This window comes from Sminthopsis crassicaudata, chromosome 5, assembly GCF_048593235.1.
Source record: "Sminthopsis crassicaudata isolate SCR6 chromosome 5, ASM4859323v1, whole genome shotgun sequence".
Lineage (NCBI taxonomy): Eukaryota > Metazoa > Chordata > Mammalia > Dasyuromorphia > Dasyuridae > Sminthopsis > Sminthopsis crassicaudata.
The window spans coordinates 95,599,237-95,615,692 of NC_133621.1; the positions used below are offsets into that span (position 1 = coordinate 95,599,237).

The following is a 16,456-nucleotide window of genomic DNA, read 5'->3' on the forward strand; positions in this document are numbered from 1 at the left end:
ATATATATATATATATATATATATATTTATAGGAAATTTGCCATTGGATCAAATGATCAGTCAGATAAATTAAAACACTGATTTCTGTGGATCATTGTTCCAATTCTAAAGATCTTCTAATTACAAAAATCACACAGTTTATAACACCTTGGAACAAGTTTTCAGTTTAAAAATAAAGTACGTTGATTGACTTTTAAGTCTAGGTTCTCTCTCAGTAAGCTTTCAATTATGTCAAATTGATTGATTATTTATCATATGCTCTATTCATACAGATATATCTAAAGAAATCACCAGATCAGGATAATGAAATCAGAGTGTATTCATGTATAGTTACACACATACACACATATGTATATATGGACATTATATATAAATTTCCATGCAGTTTTTGCAAAATGTCTTCTAAAAACAAAATCAAAAGCACAAGTATAAAAGTAAATTCAGTAAAGTTGTTATCTTGTTAACAATTAATCTTGTCAAGCTTATGCTATTCTGATTTCATATAATTTTATCATGATCCAAAGTATGCATGAATAGGATGCAAAACATTACAACTAGTAATTGCATAGAAAAAAGTTGTATAAATGATATCTTAAAATAAATTCATGAATTTAAAAATACAGATAGGTAATGTGGGAAAAGTAAAAGATACCTTGTGAAGAGTCTGGGAGTTTCATGGACATCCTCATACTTTCAACAGGTTGCAATATGTTTTAAGAGCACATTGAATTGATGACCCCATGAGAATTATAGAATAACATAAACAGGCGTCACACAGGATGAGCAATAATTGAGAGGTATACATTTGTCTTTGGAGGAAATACACAAATGGGACTATGAAATAAGAATGAACAGTGCAGCATAAATTAGAGAAAGGAGGAGAAGATGAAAAAGAATAACAACAACAGCAACAAGTAGCATTTTAGATCATTTTAAGAAATAGAAATACTTTATAAATACATTCTTTTATCCTTTCAAAAAAATGGAGAAGTTCATGCTACTATTTCTAATCTTAACAGATCAGAAAACAGTCAGATGAAGATTAAATGACTTTCCCAGACTCTAAATCTGGAAAGGATATGAAACTGCATTTGAACTCAAGTCTTCCTGAAGCCAGGTCCAGAACTCTTTTTTAACCATTTAGAGCATAGCCCTCATGGATAGTAAAAATGAGGCAAGAAAATGGAAGGCCTTGCATATTATGTTTAAGAGGATTAGAACTCATTTTTGGAAGTAATAGGAAAACATTAAATGTTTTTTTTTTATTGTTGTTGTTTTGTTGTTTTGTTTTTTAGCAAAAACATAGAGTAATTATACATCCATGGAATTTCATAGGATAGAAAGTAAAGATCATATATTCTGATCTCCCATTAGCCATCTCATGAGTCGTATTAATTTTTCCAACAATTGGGAACTGTACTTCACCAAATACTTTCTTCCATTTTTAAGATAAGTGATTTTTTAAAAAAAATTCTTCATTGACTTAAATTTCAAGATCAGTAACATGATTTTGTCATTGTAAGATAGAAGTTGAAGTGGAGACAGATTAGAGCTAGTAAAACTATGTATCATGAAAAACTTCCTTGTCACAGAACGTTATTTTTCACTCTCTATTATGTACTGATCCTACATTTCAAAAATTTAGTATCTCCATGACTTGAGATCATCATTCCATTGATGTATCCTAATTTCATATTGAGGTAGAAATGTGATTAGCTTTCAAAAATTACTCAAACATTTATAAAGCCTATGAAATTTTTTCACAAATGATATATTTCTAAGTATATATACAAGACAATGTGAAAAGAATGTTAGAGGAAAAACAAATCATATTATATTGATAATCAATATATTTGTGTGATTCAACTAGTATTTATCAAATATGACTATGTATATAGACTATAGCAATATGAATATGATGCTAAAATCAGACTATAAAATATGTAGGAAAGTATCAATGTTGTCAGTGAGGCTTATGTGCCTATGTTTGGGAAAAATCAACTATAGATGATTAATTTTATATATTGATTTCAAATACTTTCTTTTTTCAAATAAGCTCAACAAATATATCAATAACCTTTTGCTTCAATATTATTTTTGCTATTTTAGTCCTTTTCATGTTTTTGCAATCAACTTAAAACAATATAAGTCCAACACATAATAATCCCTATTACTCTAGTAAAGTTAAATGGAGAAAGAATCAAAATTGGCTTTAATCATCTGACTTTATTTTTTAGCAGGAGAGAGCTCAACTGCATAATTGATTTTCCATCCATATTATCTATGGTTTAAAAACAAAATAGAAATTATACTTAAAATATATTATGAAGTTTGTGTGATGGGAAAATTGTAACTGTCCCTTTTTATGTTTGTATAGAGGTTCCATGGCTATTTTTTCTCCTCCACTATTAGCAATTATGAGACATTAAAAAAAACATACTACTAGAGTGAAGACTTCAAAACTCAAAAGAAATAAAATAAAACAAAGTTGCTACTGAAATAGGACTCTTAATTGCTTAAGGGGTAAGTTGCTTGAAAATAAGAGGTGTATGTTATATAGTCTAACTTTTCTCTTGACAAGTGTTTGAAGTAACTAAAAATTTAATTCCTAAAAGTAAAGAGGCATCATTGAATAATGAAAAGCGTAGCAGACTTGGTTATAAGGTCTGAATATCATTTTGGGTACTATTGTAGCTCTATGATAATGATTCTCAACATTTGTTATATAAACTTCAAATGGAAATAATAAGGTCTATGTTATGGATGTTTCTGAAGCATTCTGAGAAACAAGTGAGTTAATGTTATGTCTTTTGTGAAGAGCATTACAATTCCATCATTATTAATAATGACTTACAGTCTCTGCTATTAGGCATCTTCCTCTGAAAGTGATTCCCTAACATGAACAGCAAGAATTATAGAAAAGCCAATAATTTATGTGAATTTATAACTATATTAATGATTAGTTCCCAAATCAATCCAACCTAGAAAGAAAAAAATTCAGCTGGGCTTATCTACTTCTATCATTATATAAATAAATATAGATGTAGAATGGAGCAAAGAAAATACAACCCCAGTCATCTGAAAATCTACACAAATTATGGTTTTATCATAGCTGAAATATGCTTAAAATAAAACCAGTATGCATTTATTTATTATGAAGTAACCAACCAAAAGCAAGAGCTAAATTTGTGTTCAGTGGTCCAAGAGATGATCATTACCATATTCACTATTCATCTATCAAAGCTTTTGATATGATGAATATCTTACCAATATCTGTCTTTCCTTGATTTTAATTTTATCAGCCCTAGTAAAAAGTGATACAACTGTGATCTCTATGTTCTACCACTTTCCTGCTCATATTGTTCCCCTTAGGTCTACCTGCAAAATCTGGCAATTGGTTAGTCCTAACTCTAAATAATCAGGGGACCCAAAGGGAACATGTGTTCAAGTGACAAAGCTATTTGCTTGTCCAGCCCCATCTAGCTAGAATAGAGCATTCCATATCAATACCACAGTTTAAATCCCAGGGGTGATAAAATGCATTATGGTTTATTAATCACAAAATGTAGTCTCTATCTACACATGATTCTCAACTCCACCTCCAACTTAATGAAATACATCTTTCATCTTGGTGTGAAGGCTGATACTAAGTCCCATAAATACAACATACTTTACCCCATATGCAGCATTGTGAATTTCTGCATTCTGGATAATGCCTATAATTGTTTTTATTATATATAATTTAAGACAAAAACAAAGATAAATATAGGTTAACTATTTCAAAAGGTCATCATGGGATTTAGATATATCATGAAGGTAATATATGGCAAATAGCATTCAGGAAAAAGGAGTGAAACAAATTCCAATGAATAGTCAAGATACTTTAATCTGGGAACTTAGAATTTAACTTTTAAGAAAATTCTATTTCATAAAAGTCAACAGATCAATGCCTTATGATTTAGGGATGATAGTAGGATTCACAAGTGTCCTCCAGGCATAGGTTAGTTTGTAGAGATCCATATTTATATAACAAAGTCCACTTTTGTATTTCTAATATGAATAACTAATATATGATTTTAATAAAAGTCAGAAACAAAAATACATATATCTATAACAGGAATGTTTACTGAAAGTGAATTCTTAAAGAAAAACAAGCAAACACATTGAACTCATTCTAAAGCTAAAGAAGGAATAATCAACATACCTAGGTATGTCTGGTCAGAAAATTCAGTAAATAAGACAGACAGAAGGAGATATTCAGAAAATGAGACACAGAGAGAAAGACACATAACAAGAACACATAGAGGGGAAAGAAACTAATTGTTTTAATATTTTATAATTTACAGATAATGTGTTATATTCTATGTTAAAAATAACTTTGATGGCAAGAATTTCTAACCATACACAATGAAAATTTTGTACCAGAGAATATTTTCCAAAATAAAAGTTTTGGGACATATTACTGTTAATTCATCATCTAATTCATTTATTACAATTTTCAGATGGTGAAACTGAAGTTGAATTGTTTGAAGTAAGTAACATACCTAAAATTACTCCTTCAATAAGAAATGGACATGAGTATAACTGGTGGCTGAACAGTGGAATTCTTGTACCATTGTTCTTTTTAACCTACATAATATCAAAAATATTTCTAGTTGATGTATGTAAATTCATTTGAAATTCTTTGTAGGATATCAAAGGGGTCAAACCATATATTTAAAGACTAATGGGTAACAGCAGATCTAACATAGATAAAACCATACATTCATTCTATATTGATTGATAATAAAATAGTTCCCAATCACCAACACTATTAGAAAAAAAAGGGTATCATCTTTTTTATATGTAACAAAACATAAATCAATTATATGAAACATTCTTAATACAAGAGATTTGGCATGGAAGAATTTAAAGAACACTTAACTGGGAATTAGAAAATTTGAGACATGGATAATTTTTTTTTTCTCATATGTGTGGGCTAAATTAAATCATTCTTAGCTTCCTCATTTGAGAAATTATATTACTGTTTAAATGATCTCTAAGATTCCTTCAAATTTGTGATTCTCTGATGCTGAATCATTTATCTTTTCTTCATTTATTGTATTTCACATATTATTTCATATATTTAATCAACATTTACAAATATGCATATATACATATGTTTATTCAACAAGGATGTATTAAATGCTTTCTCTGCATTTAACAATTTTCAGGATTCTGGAATTAAATATCAAAAACATAAACAAAAATGTACATAGATAAGAAAATAAAAAACAATTTATGGTTCAGAGAGCAATACTAACTAGGGAGTTTGGGGAAAGATTCACAAATGATATACTACTTGATTTAAGCCTAGAAAAAAAATAAGAATTATATGAGTGGGGTGGTTAAGGTAGTATTGTAGGTTTGATGATATCCTATGCAAGGAATATTTATGGAAAACACAAGGTATCTTCATTGACATTTACAAGAAGAAAGCACATTGACATAGTATATGGCACTAAAAACATTTAAAAACCCATGTAAGAAAAACAACAACAACAACCACCTCCAAACAAACAAAAAAACTGAGAGGTTTTAACATAAAGGAAAACAATTCTATAGGAGATCTGCAGTTACATATTGCTTGTAATTCTTATATAACCTGAATAATCTTGGCCAGTCTTCCTAGGTTACAGTATCCTCACTTTTAAAATGAGATAATTGGAAAAGAGAGCCTCTGAAGTTCTTGTTCATTTCTACTCCTATGACTATGATTTTTAATATCCTTAAATATGGTGATAAAATATGTTAGAGACTATAGTATCTTATTAATGATTTCTCCCTAGTTCACAGAGACTTAAATTGTCATAATAATGTAATAGTGATTTTATCTATAAAATAAAAATTAGTTTGGGAAAAGTTGCCAATAAGAATTTTATATTCATTCTATGATCCTTAGTTTAAAAAGAAATTCTTAGACATCAAAGTTATTTTATCTTTTTAAAGCAAACAATATATTTGATTAAAACTTGAATATATTTAGGATAACAAATTGGGATGAAATCAAGCCTTTAAAATATCTGAAAATAAATTTTATATAATGATAAGTTAGCTATAAAGGACTGGTTCCACTTAGCATCATATAATTTAGAGAATGAACAAATGTTCTTTTAGCCCAACTCATTACCTATATATTAATAAATGTAAAACTATAACAACTAACAATAATTCTGTTGTGCTTAGATTACCTGGGTTCAATTTAAATGTTCAATCAATATGTTATATGTTTAATCAATTTATATGAAGTGAATCTGTGTTCATAAATGTAGGTGTTTATATGTACACAAATATATACATGCATATATTTCTGTGAATATACATGTACATACATATATATATACATACATATGTGTGTGTGTGTGTGTGTGTTATTAACACTTAGACATGCCCACTATGACTTATCAAAGCCCCTACAAAAATCATCCTAAAATGAACTTGGAAGGAAAACCAATGACCAAGTCCTTACCTAAAGTTTGCTTATCAAAAAACTTAACCAATGTATATTTAACTCTCCTCTATGTTGTGGGTTGATTTTAAAAGACAACACATTATTCACACAACATATTGAATATACTATTTCATTTAAAACTATTTACCATCAGGCAGCTAGATGGTACAGTGGATAGTAAACCAGTCTTGGAGTCAGGAGGATCTGAATTCAAATCCAGCATAAGACACTCAACACTTACTAACCATGTGACCCCTAGCCAGTCACCAATTGCCTCAAAAAATAAAAATAAAATATTTACCTTTTATTCATTTGTCTTGGAAATATGGCTAAAGTTACCTATAGCATGACTTTCAAGACTAGAAGTCTTTTCAGATTCATCGTTATATAAGGCAGAAATTATTTGACTTTGTCTTCTATTTTAAGGTATATTTTCATTCTTATGATTGTAATTGTCCATGTATTAATTACTTACATGAAAAAATTAATGAAGCTCAAGCAAATTTTTATTTTGAGAGAATTTCAGGATGACAAAATATTTTTGGATAACTACTGTCATGTAGCAATGATCTTGGTCAATCCAGTTTATAAATTTATACATTTCTCAGCATGAAAAGAGTTTGGAAGAACATTTTTTTGAAATCAAAATGAAGGTTAGTAAGAAATTCTGACCCAATATGTAACTGTCTACATTATGTAGAATTTTAGTGCTACTTCTAATGTAAAAAGAGATATTGCCAAGTCCTTGTTGAACTGAAGCAATGCAAGATTTATATATCTTATAACAGGTGGCCCTAGTAACTCCCATGCCATTTTCTATGATTCACAATCCTGGATTACAAATTTTAGAGTTATCTCTAAAAGAGATAAGAAGTACCTTTGAAAACATAAGAAAAATCTTGAATGTATTTTGGGACTTTTTCCCATTGTAAATAAGATCCTAGTAGGGCTTAAAATCTAATTTTAACACCTTTATAAGTGTAAAAACAATAATGGAAGTAATATAACTGTTCATGTATAGAAGAATATTTCAAACTAACTTAACTTACAAAGAAAATATAGAATACGAGCCTCAAGAGCTTTGCTATATTTCTCCAACTCTTTTATATAATACAAAAATATGATATTCTGAGCAAGTAAATTCATAGCCAAGCATATACATCTGTATTTCCAGATTTCCTACTATCAGGGGAAGTTTTAAAGTCTAGAGAGCTATAAAATAAAATAAAAAATCAGTGAATTTTTAGTTGTAATAATAAATTATATAGAGAAAAGTGAAACAAAATATTCTCTTAACAATTTCATTTTTAAAAGTTATAATAGTGTAGAAGGCAGACATCATAATGTAAATTGTTAAAAATAACCTAAAATTGCACAGATTGCAAAGTTAAAAAAAAAGAATAAATAAACTAAAACTCTTAAACCTTGGGATTATAGAAAAAGAACAAAAATATCATGTAACAACCAGAGTGTTCATGGATGTTTGTAGTATACTTGCTTTCTCAATGGAAAATTGAGACTAACCTTGGGCTTGTGTCATCACTAAATAGGAATGCCTTCATTTTTATCGGGCATATTTAAGTTTTTCAACAATAGTTTTATTAATCATGAATTATGAATGGAGAACAGTTCTGTTCCAAGAGTCTAAACAAGAATAAAACTACATAGTGATCCAGCTCTTCCATGAAAATGTGCATATACATAGAGACAGCATAATAGAGTAGATAAGAGTACTGAAGTCAGAAAGAACTATAACTAGTTTAACAAACTGTCTCTGACACTGATTAGATTCATGATTTCAATAGTCATGACATCTATTTGTCTCAATAACTTACAAGTGCCTCTCTATTAAGTCAGAGATAGATTGTAACTTATGGATTATAACCTGTGTTGGTAGAGGAAGTTCCCATATAGGAAGTTATCTATTCAGTTAATATCAAAGATCATTTATCTACTAAAAATTGCTCACACTATTTTACATCATTATGTTATGCACCTGCATAAAGAAAAGGAAAAAAACATGAAAAACAGCATTATTTCAGCACAACAATTGAGTTTAAAAACAAAACATGTGAAGCATTCCAGGAAAGTGCTAAGTCATTGGGAGCATCTGCAGATATGCTACCTATAAGGTTCCATTTAACTACATATAATATACATTTGATGTCAGCAGCCACAGCTAAACCACGTGGAGTCTTCTAGATATTTCATGTCTAAATATGTCATGAGAATGAGATCTAATTGATCATAGGACTTTTGTAAAAGAGTGCATTTATTTCAATTAGAAAAACAGAAAAACCCCTTCTTACTATTTAATGTTAAATCAATGCTTCATTTTCAATTTAATATTGAAAACCTAAAGGTTATATAATGACTTGTTTTTCTTCTCTCACATTCATTGGCTATCACATGTGTATACTCCTCCCCAATTCTTCCCTTGAGTGAAATCTAAGTAATCTTGATCTTTTGTCTTATATTTTGACATCCGTTAGCTCTTACAATTTTCATTTCTCTGGAAATACCAACATCCAATTCAAAGTACAGATGGTCTAGAAAAATCAGTATGGCACTCGACTTATTTCATTTAACAATGTAGTTCTGAAGTTTAAATTGCATCAACACATGTTCTCTATTGTTAGAACCTTCAACTAGTGAGAAGCAATAAAATAAAACTCAGAATAGAATGAGTCAGCACTGAAGGGAAAAAATATTGAAATTGAATATTATTTGTCTTTAATCCATGAAGTCTGGTAAGTCCATGAGTGAAATCATTGCTGTAGAAGACATAAACCTATCATGAATAATATTTGAAATGAGAATACAGATTCATTTGAATGAGAAATTAGTTAGAGACATTCCCAGGTTATGGACCTGATACTGGAACATCTGTACAAACCTACCTTAGAGGTAGGGAAAGAAAGTATTCAAACAATCTTTTGAATATCAGTTGATATGCCTGCCCCCTAGGGGATTTCAGGGTTCATAAATTTTAAATTTCTTAAAACAAAAATACCTACAAATTCAACATAATAACTATGGTAAGTTTGATCCATAGAAAATAGAGAGAGAAACAGAGAGACATATTTCTTCCCTGAAAGAAATTTACCATAAGAAATAAAACTATGGTATTGATAATATGGCTGGCAATCAAAGGATAAAAGACATGACTTGAAATCTTAAATAGTTTTGACACCACGGGGCAAATAAAATGGTATGGAATAAAATGTCCATATATTTAAATATAAAATCAAAATTTAAAAAAAGAGATTAAAAAAAAATTAACTATCTAAAATTATTGAGAGGAAATTACCAGATCCCTATATTTGTCTAAAGAGCTTCCTTTCTCCTGGGTGTTAGTGGCTATAATGAGATCAAGATTACACATTTCCCTCTAATAAGTAAATAACAATTTTCCTGTATGGTCATCAGTCTAGAGTGAGTAAATAAAGTACCGCCTGTTATCCAACAATTAATTCACTCAGAATAAAACACTGCATTGTGTTAAATGTTCTCTTTAAACAAGGAATGACTATTTGAGCTCAAGTTCATAATGAATTCACAAAATGTATTTTCATATTAGTTCTTTACATTGTGTACTTTAATTTATACTTTTAAGAGGCACTATTTGAGGATAAGAAGTAATTTAAAAAGAAGGGAAATGAACCAGATACAAAGTCATTATGAATTAGTACTTGAATTATTTAAAAGTTGCTAAAAATATAACTGATATACATGAAATTTTCTCAATTTTCCATACACATCCCTCTCTCTCTCTCTCTCTCTCTCTCTCTCTCTCTCTCTCTCTCTCTCTCTCTCTCTCTCTCTCTCTCTCTCTCTCTCTCTCTCTCTCTCTCTCTCACACACACACACACACGCACAAAAAAAAACACAATGTTCATCTATACAAAACATAGAGACTTTGACTAAATTATACTGCACAAATGTTCACAAGTACTACATGCCATTGCTTAAATTCTACTCTAGGGCCTCTTTACAACAGAAAGTAATCTGGAGAACGGACCATTATCAAAATAATGTGATCAATACAGTCAGTAAAACTAAATAAAGCAGCCTGCTTTGAGAATTGTTAAAAGTGACTGAGTAAGAGCACATCTTCATTTTAAACTTTGTAGATGCATCTTTGAAATAAAATTCAAATTCTTTAACTAAAGTCCATAAAATTAAAAGGCTTTACTTAAGTTCGGAAAATTTAATCAGCAGAGTTGAATTTAGTTAAGTATATTCAAAATTTTATTATTCAGGAAAATGTAAAACAGAGTAAGAAGTTATTTTACTCAATATATTTACATAAAATAGGAGGGAAAATCAAGTCATAAACTGGAATAACTTTCAAACTGTTTCATATTTTGTCAGAAATGAATAGCTAAACATTCTTATATCTTATATTCCAAAGTTATTGGAGCTAGAATATTATATTAGTACAACTATCATATTTGGAAAGTAGGTACAGAATAAAAACATTAAACTTATATTTTTTCCATGTTACTTTTTGTCTTCTGATGACCTCTCCTGGTTGAGTTGTTCATTATCCTTGATTCAAGTAGTTAACAATATTTTATTCTACATTCAAAGTACTAACTCTCAAGGGCACAGTCTGCATATGCTTATAGTTGTACATAATTTTAAACAGAATTTTGGAGGTATAAATGTCCAGATCAAGAAAATGTAAAGTAGTAGGTATATCTTCAGTAACTATTTTAGTTTTCATATTGACTTCTGGAAAATAAAACTTATTTGTTTTGGAGTGACAGCTTTAGTTCAACTGAGAAAAATTGTATTTATCAGACTATTATATATGTTCTATTGCAAAAATAATTAAAAGAAAAAGATAGTATGCAGCCATATAGACTTTCCTGGTAAGTACAAAAAAGCAATAATTTCAATATGCAAACAAATTACTAAATTGAATATCAGATTCTAAATGCCAAATATAAAGTATGTATTTTCTCATAATATTCTTATCTAGTAGTTATGTGAAGTCAAATATTAAAGTTACATGTCAAATGGAAGAGTTCTCATTCCATTTTTGGAAAATGAATTTCCCATTTATTCATAACAACTGATGGATGTAGAGAGCTATATCTAAAAGCTTGAGAAAACTTGAGTAAGTTTGGCAAAACATAGAAAACGGACTTGAAACATTCCATATCATAGTTAATTTATGTTTGGGAAAATCCCACGATGCACAAATGTTTTTCTCTGGATGAATTGCAGAATATGAAATAACATAAGTACATATTTTGTAAATTACATTAGTTTAGTGCTCTAATTGTATTTCAACAAAGAAACAGACCCTAAGAATCACGTGTTCACAATTTCTGTAATATTCTCCCTATTTGTCATAAAGTCAAAATGTCATATTGACTTTTAAAGTTCTATTTTTAATGAAAACTTTACAAAATTTCTTCTCAACTCAGACAATTATACCAATGGGTCAATGATTATCTTAAAATATTGTATGTTATACTTCTACCAAAAGCAAGTTGTAAAACTACAACTATAGTTGCTGTTATACTCCATGTCAATCAAAAAAGAAAATGAATTGATTCAAAACATGTAATTATTATAGATTATTTTAATGTAGTAGTTATTCATAAGGTCCTATAATTGTTTGGATGTTCAGTGTTTCAATGAAGATAAATTAAAGTTGGCAGTGATAGACATAAACTTTACAAAATGTTTACTACTGTAATATTTCATTATTGCACATTCCAAACTTTACAGCAATAAGCAGAAGAGATGTATTTACCATACATATGTATGCTAAATAGAGAAAACCAAATTAACTTTTTTTCACATAAAAAATACTTTTTTTTCAGATCCCAAATCTCTAAGTAGCTTCTATTTGCCCACTCACCCATTTAGATATTTAAATATTTGCTGCACATGAATTTTCCCCAAATCCCTTTAAATCTAGAAACTTGACCCATACAACAAAATATCTGAAGCACTCAACTCTTCATGAAACAAAAGAAGAGCCAATGCCTCTTCTCTTTCTGTGCAGTATGCTCTAGAAAAGCAATGCAGAACTTGAGTTGATGTGTTCCATTTTATTCAAACGTAATGAAAAGATGAGCAGTCTATGTGGCTAGCCAACCTAGAGGCATAAGTACAGTAGTGGCATTTACCTGAAAGCCTTTCTAAGAAACTCATGCAATATAACATTATTGATCTAATAAAAAAGAAAGAAAGAAAGAGAAAAAAAATTATGCCTCTTCCCTGAATTACATGCCCATGATACATTAGCTTCGAGCTGTGCAAATAAGTTAGAGCAATTCTAGCTACTGTTTTTAGTTTCACGTTCTTCAGTCTTAACAAGGAAATCCCAAAGGTGCATCACGTTTTATTGAGAAGAAAGCAAAAGTCAAACATGTCGTGGCTAATCTAAATTGCACTCTACAAACTAGTGTTCTGACCACATGAAAGTAAATCTTCATTAAAATATAAACGCCTAAAGCAACTTGCTTTGGGTATCACTTTTCTTTACATGTGTTACCAAAGTCAATTTCAATAAGCCACTGATATATTTAAAAAAACCAAGAAGTGGAAGAACTTCCATGCAGCTGTTTTCCAAACTAGCACCATTAGCACCAAGCAGGTGCAGTGAATTATCTCTCTAATGCTAGCACCAACTTTCCAGCAACATCACCACAGTCAAAATCACTTCCCCCTCCAAAGCTGGAGCGCTGGCTTTTGGAGTTTCTCTGCTGCAGTGACTGCAAGTGCGTGACAGCAGAGACACATACACAAATCAAGGGGAAAGAACGGCAGACGCACTCTGGAGTTGATACACAGGGTGGAATAACATCAATGCGACACAGAAACCCTTCAGGTTAGAAAACCACCAGGAAAGAAGCCACGGGGTTACTTACGGGAAGTGGAAGACGCTGTCCAGGCTCTGCAGCTGATGCTGCTCAAAATCCAAAGGAACAGAGCTGCCCCGCAGCCGCTTCGCGAGACCATAACCATCCTTCCGCTCCTGGCTCCTTCTACTACCAGTATTCACTGCAGAATAGCCGTGACAAAGGTCCCTCCACTTCGCTGTCTGTCTGTCTTGTTCTTGTAGGAAGGTGCGTTGCTCCCAGATAAAGGAGGAATCCAAACCCCTTCCTCTTCGTCCCCCGCTCCTCCTCCAATCTCTAGTCCTCTCGGGCTCGGAGCAGTAGAGTGAGTCCTCTCTCCCTCAGTGATGGGTATTTGCCTCTTTCGCAACAAGCCTGTGTAATGTCATGAGGAAGGGATTTGCCAAAAGAAGGAGGGGGGTGGGGAAACCCAATAAACACCCTACTCCCTCCTCCAAAAACCATAGAAGGAAGTGGGGAGAAGAAAAAAAAGAGGATGCAAAAGAAGAAAAAAAAAAAAGGAGAGAGAGGAATAGTGCTGCCTCTGCTGCTTCTACCACTGCAGGAGAGCGCTTCTCTCTCCACTGAACAGCGCGACCAAGAAAGGTTTCAAATAACCCTCAGCTCAGAGATATAGAAATATATATGTATGAATATATATATATATGTGATATAAGTAGTGCTCTAGCCACGTCCACACAGCTAAACACACGAGCTCTCTCCCTCAGGCAGACACTCCCGCTTCAGCTCTCCCCTTCCCCAGGATTCCTCATTCTCCCTCAGCAGCGGGAGCAGCAGCAGCTAGAGGAGGAGGAGGAAACACTGCCGCCGTCAGCAGCAGCAGTAGCAGCAGCAAGCATTGGCGCCTGCAAACCCAAGCTAGGGCAGGAGGGGGGTGGGGTGGGAAAGCCCTCCCTTCTCTCTCCTTCTCCTATCTCCTCCCCGGCTCCTCCTCCTCTTCCTCCTTCTTACTGTACCCCTCCGGTTGTCAGGACCTTCTCCCCTCCCTTTGCCTCGCTTTGAAGCAAAAAATCAGAAGAGAATGAAGCCGAAGGGCCTGAGTCTTTAGGCTTGGGGAAGGGAGAAGGATAAGGAAGCTGGCAGCCTCTCCAGCAAAAGCTTTGGAAACGCTGAGCTGTCCCTGGTGCTGAAGTTGGGAGACTCGCTTGGTAATCTTTTTTGTTGTTGTTGTTGCACTCCCCCAATGCCAAATGCCCCCAACGGGCTTCAAAAAGAGGGACCCACCCTCCCCCACCCCTACCCCAGATGACTTCGGTTTTTCTTCTCCCCTCCCAATCGAACGGAGATGGTACAGGCTCCCAGAGCTCCAACCTCCCGAGAACCACAATCAGGCGTCCGACAGGCAGGCAGGTCTTCCGAGTGGTCCTAACACAGAGTCGAACATCCCAACTGGAGGAACTGGGACTGCAGAAGCCGCTAATGCAGATGTTTTCAATATGTAATTAATTCATACTCATACACACATGCAAACATACCAAGCACACGCCAATGCCCACAAAACTGCACTCAAGTGCAGTGCGCCCACAAAACACAAATCTGGCATAAATAAATATACTATTAACACCCATGGACACACGTTACTCCCCAGAAAGATATCTAGATAGAAGATCTGATTTACAGCAATCTCTGTGGAATAGAGGAAGTCCTAGTTTTTACCATTCAATCACCAATCAATTATTTTCTATCACCACTCCCCAAAACCACACCTGGTAGCCCCGTAGCATACCCTCTATAGAGACTTTCAGCATTCATACAGGATTTCTGGTACATATTTCTTCATGCAAAACAAATCTATCCACTGACTTTATTGACCCAACATAGTTTTTGCTCCTCTAAATAAAGATTCTTGGGAGGCCTATGTAGGGGGAACTATACTTTTTAATGTTTTATAGGTTAGTGTGAGAACTTCAGGGGAATTGGCTAAGAAATAGATAAATGGTAAAACTGCATCTTCATGTCCTATGATCATATTGATCAAAACAAATCTATCACGTGTATTTCAAAAGATTTAAAAATCTCTTAAAATAACATTTTCTAATATGTTTTTTTTTTCAAGACAGAATCTTTAGTTTATGCAAAAGTAAAAAAAAATTGGGGAATAGGCTTGCCACTGATCACTTGTGAGAATGAAAAGGAATCTGATGTGAGTAAAAAAAGAAAAGTAGAACTTTTCAGATTAATCAATTATTGCAGTATCCCTGCAGCTTGCCTAGATCTTAGCAGAGAAAGAATAAAAAGAGTTAGTATAAAACATTGTTTTCAAGAGAAAAATAAAGACAAAAAGAGAGCTAGAGAAAAGATTAATCCTTTCCCTAACAATTTCAGTAACACAGATGCAATTAAGTTTCTTGCAACAGACAACAGAAAAATTCATGAACATCTTTCTCTCTTCAGACAATTGCTTAGCAACATTATATGGTACCCTAAGATATGTTCACTCAAAAATATAAGTGGCCACTCAATGAAATTTGCCCTCTCTTTTTCCTACTATGGGCATATAAAGAAAAAACAAGGCCAATCAAGAATTTAATTATCCAGTATCAGAAAAATCTTCTATGATGTGATTTTTGTTTAATTCTGTCAAATTTCAGAGCCTGTTATAACCTGTTTTGACCCCACTTGGTTAGGGCTGGAAATGAAAACTGTCACAAATCTGTAACAAAGCAGCCTTTGCTTCATGATGTGTGAATTGTACCCTAGTATCAAGACTAACCTAATTAATGTAAAGAACTAGTATTTTACATTGTACAACATAGGAGATTTTCTAGAACACAACCTACTCTCTGCCCACATCTCATCTTTCCACCAGACCTAATAATTAAATAGTACTGTATTACTTCAGTTCCAGCATAATAATGAAAGCTAGTCTAACACTAAGTTAGTCAAGTTATTTTGCCTTGCTTTCTAGACCACAGGCAACTGGTAAAATTCAATTTATTGTTCTTCCTACAAAGTTAAAGTGACATTAAATACAGGGAAGCATGGTCATAGTCCTGTAGAAAAAAATATATCTATATTGTTGGATTGGTATGGGTTTTCAATTTTTTCCTATCTAATAAAAGGTAAACACTAGGCATAAGAT

The 16,456-nt window shown here is 32.2% G+C and overlaps 1 protein-coding gene across 1 annotated transcript in view; it reads right to left on the bottom strand.

The window, feature by feature from the left end:
• The window catches only part of CNTNAP2 (contactin associated protein 2), a 2,674,182-nt gene extending 2,659,926 nt beyond the window's left edge, over nucleotides 1-14,256 (bottom strand). Inside the window, exon 1 of the mRNA XM_074267631.1 lies at nucleotides 13,384-14,256. Within this exon, the coding sequence (XP_074123732.1) occupies nucleotides 13,384-13,480 (97 nt within the window). The 5' untranslated portion in view covers nucleotides 13,481-14,256. The remainder of the gene's footprint in view (nucleotides 1-13,383) is intronic.
• Nucleotides 14,257-16,456: the final 2,200 nt, after the last annotated feature.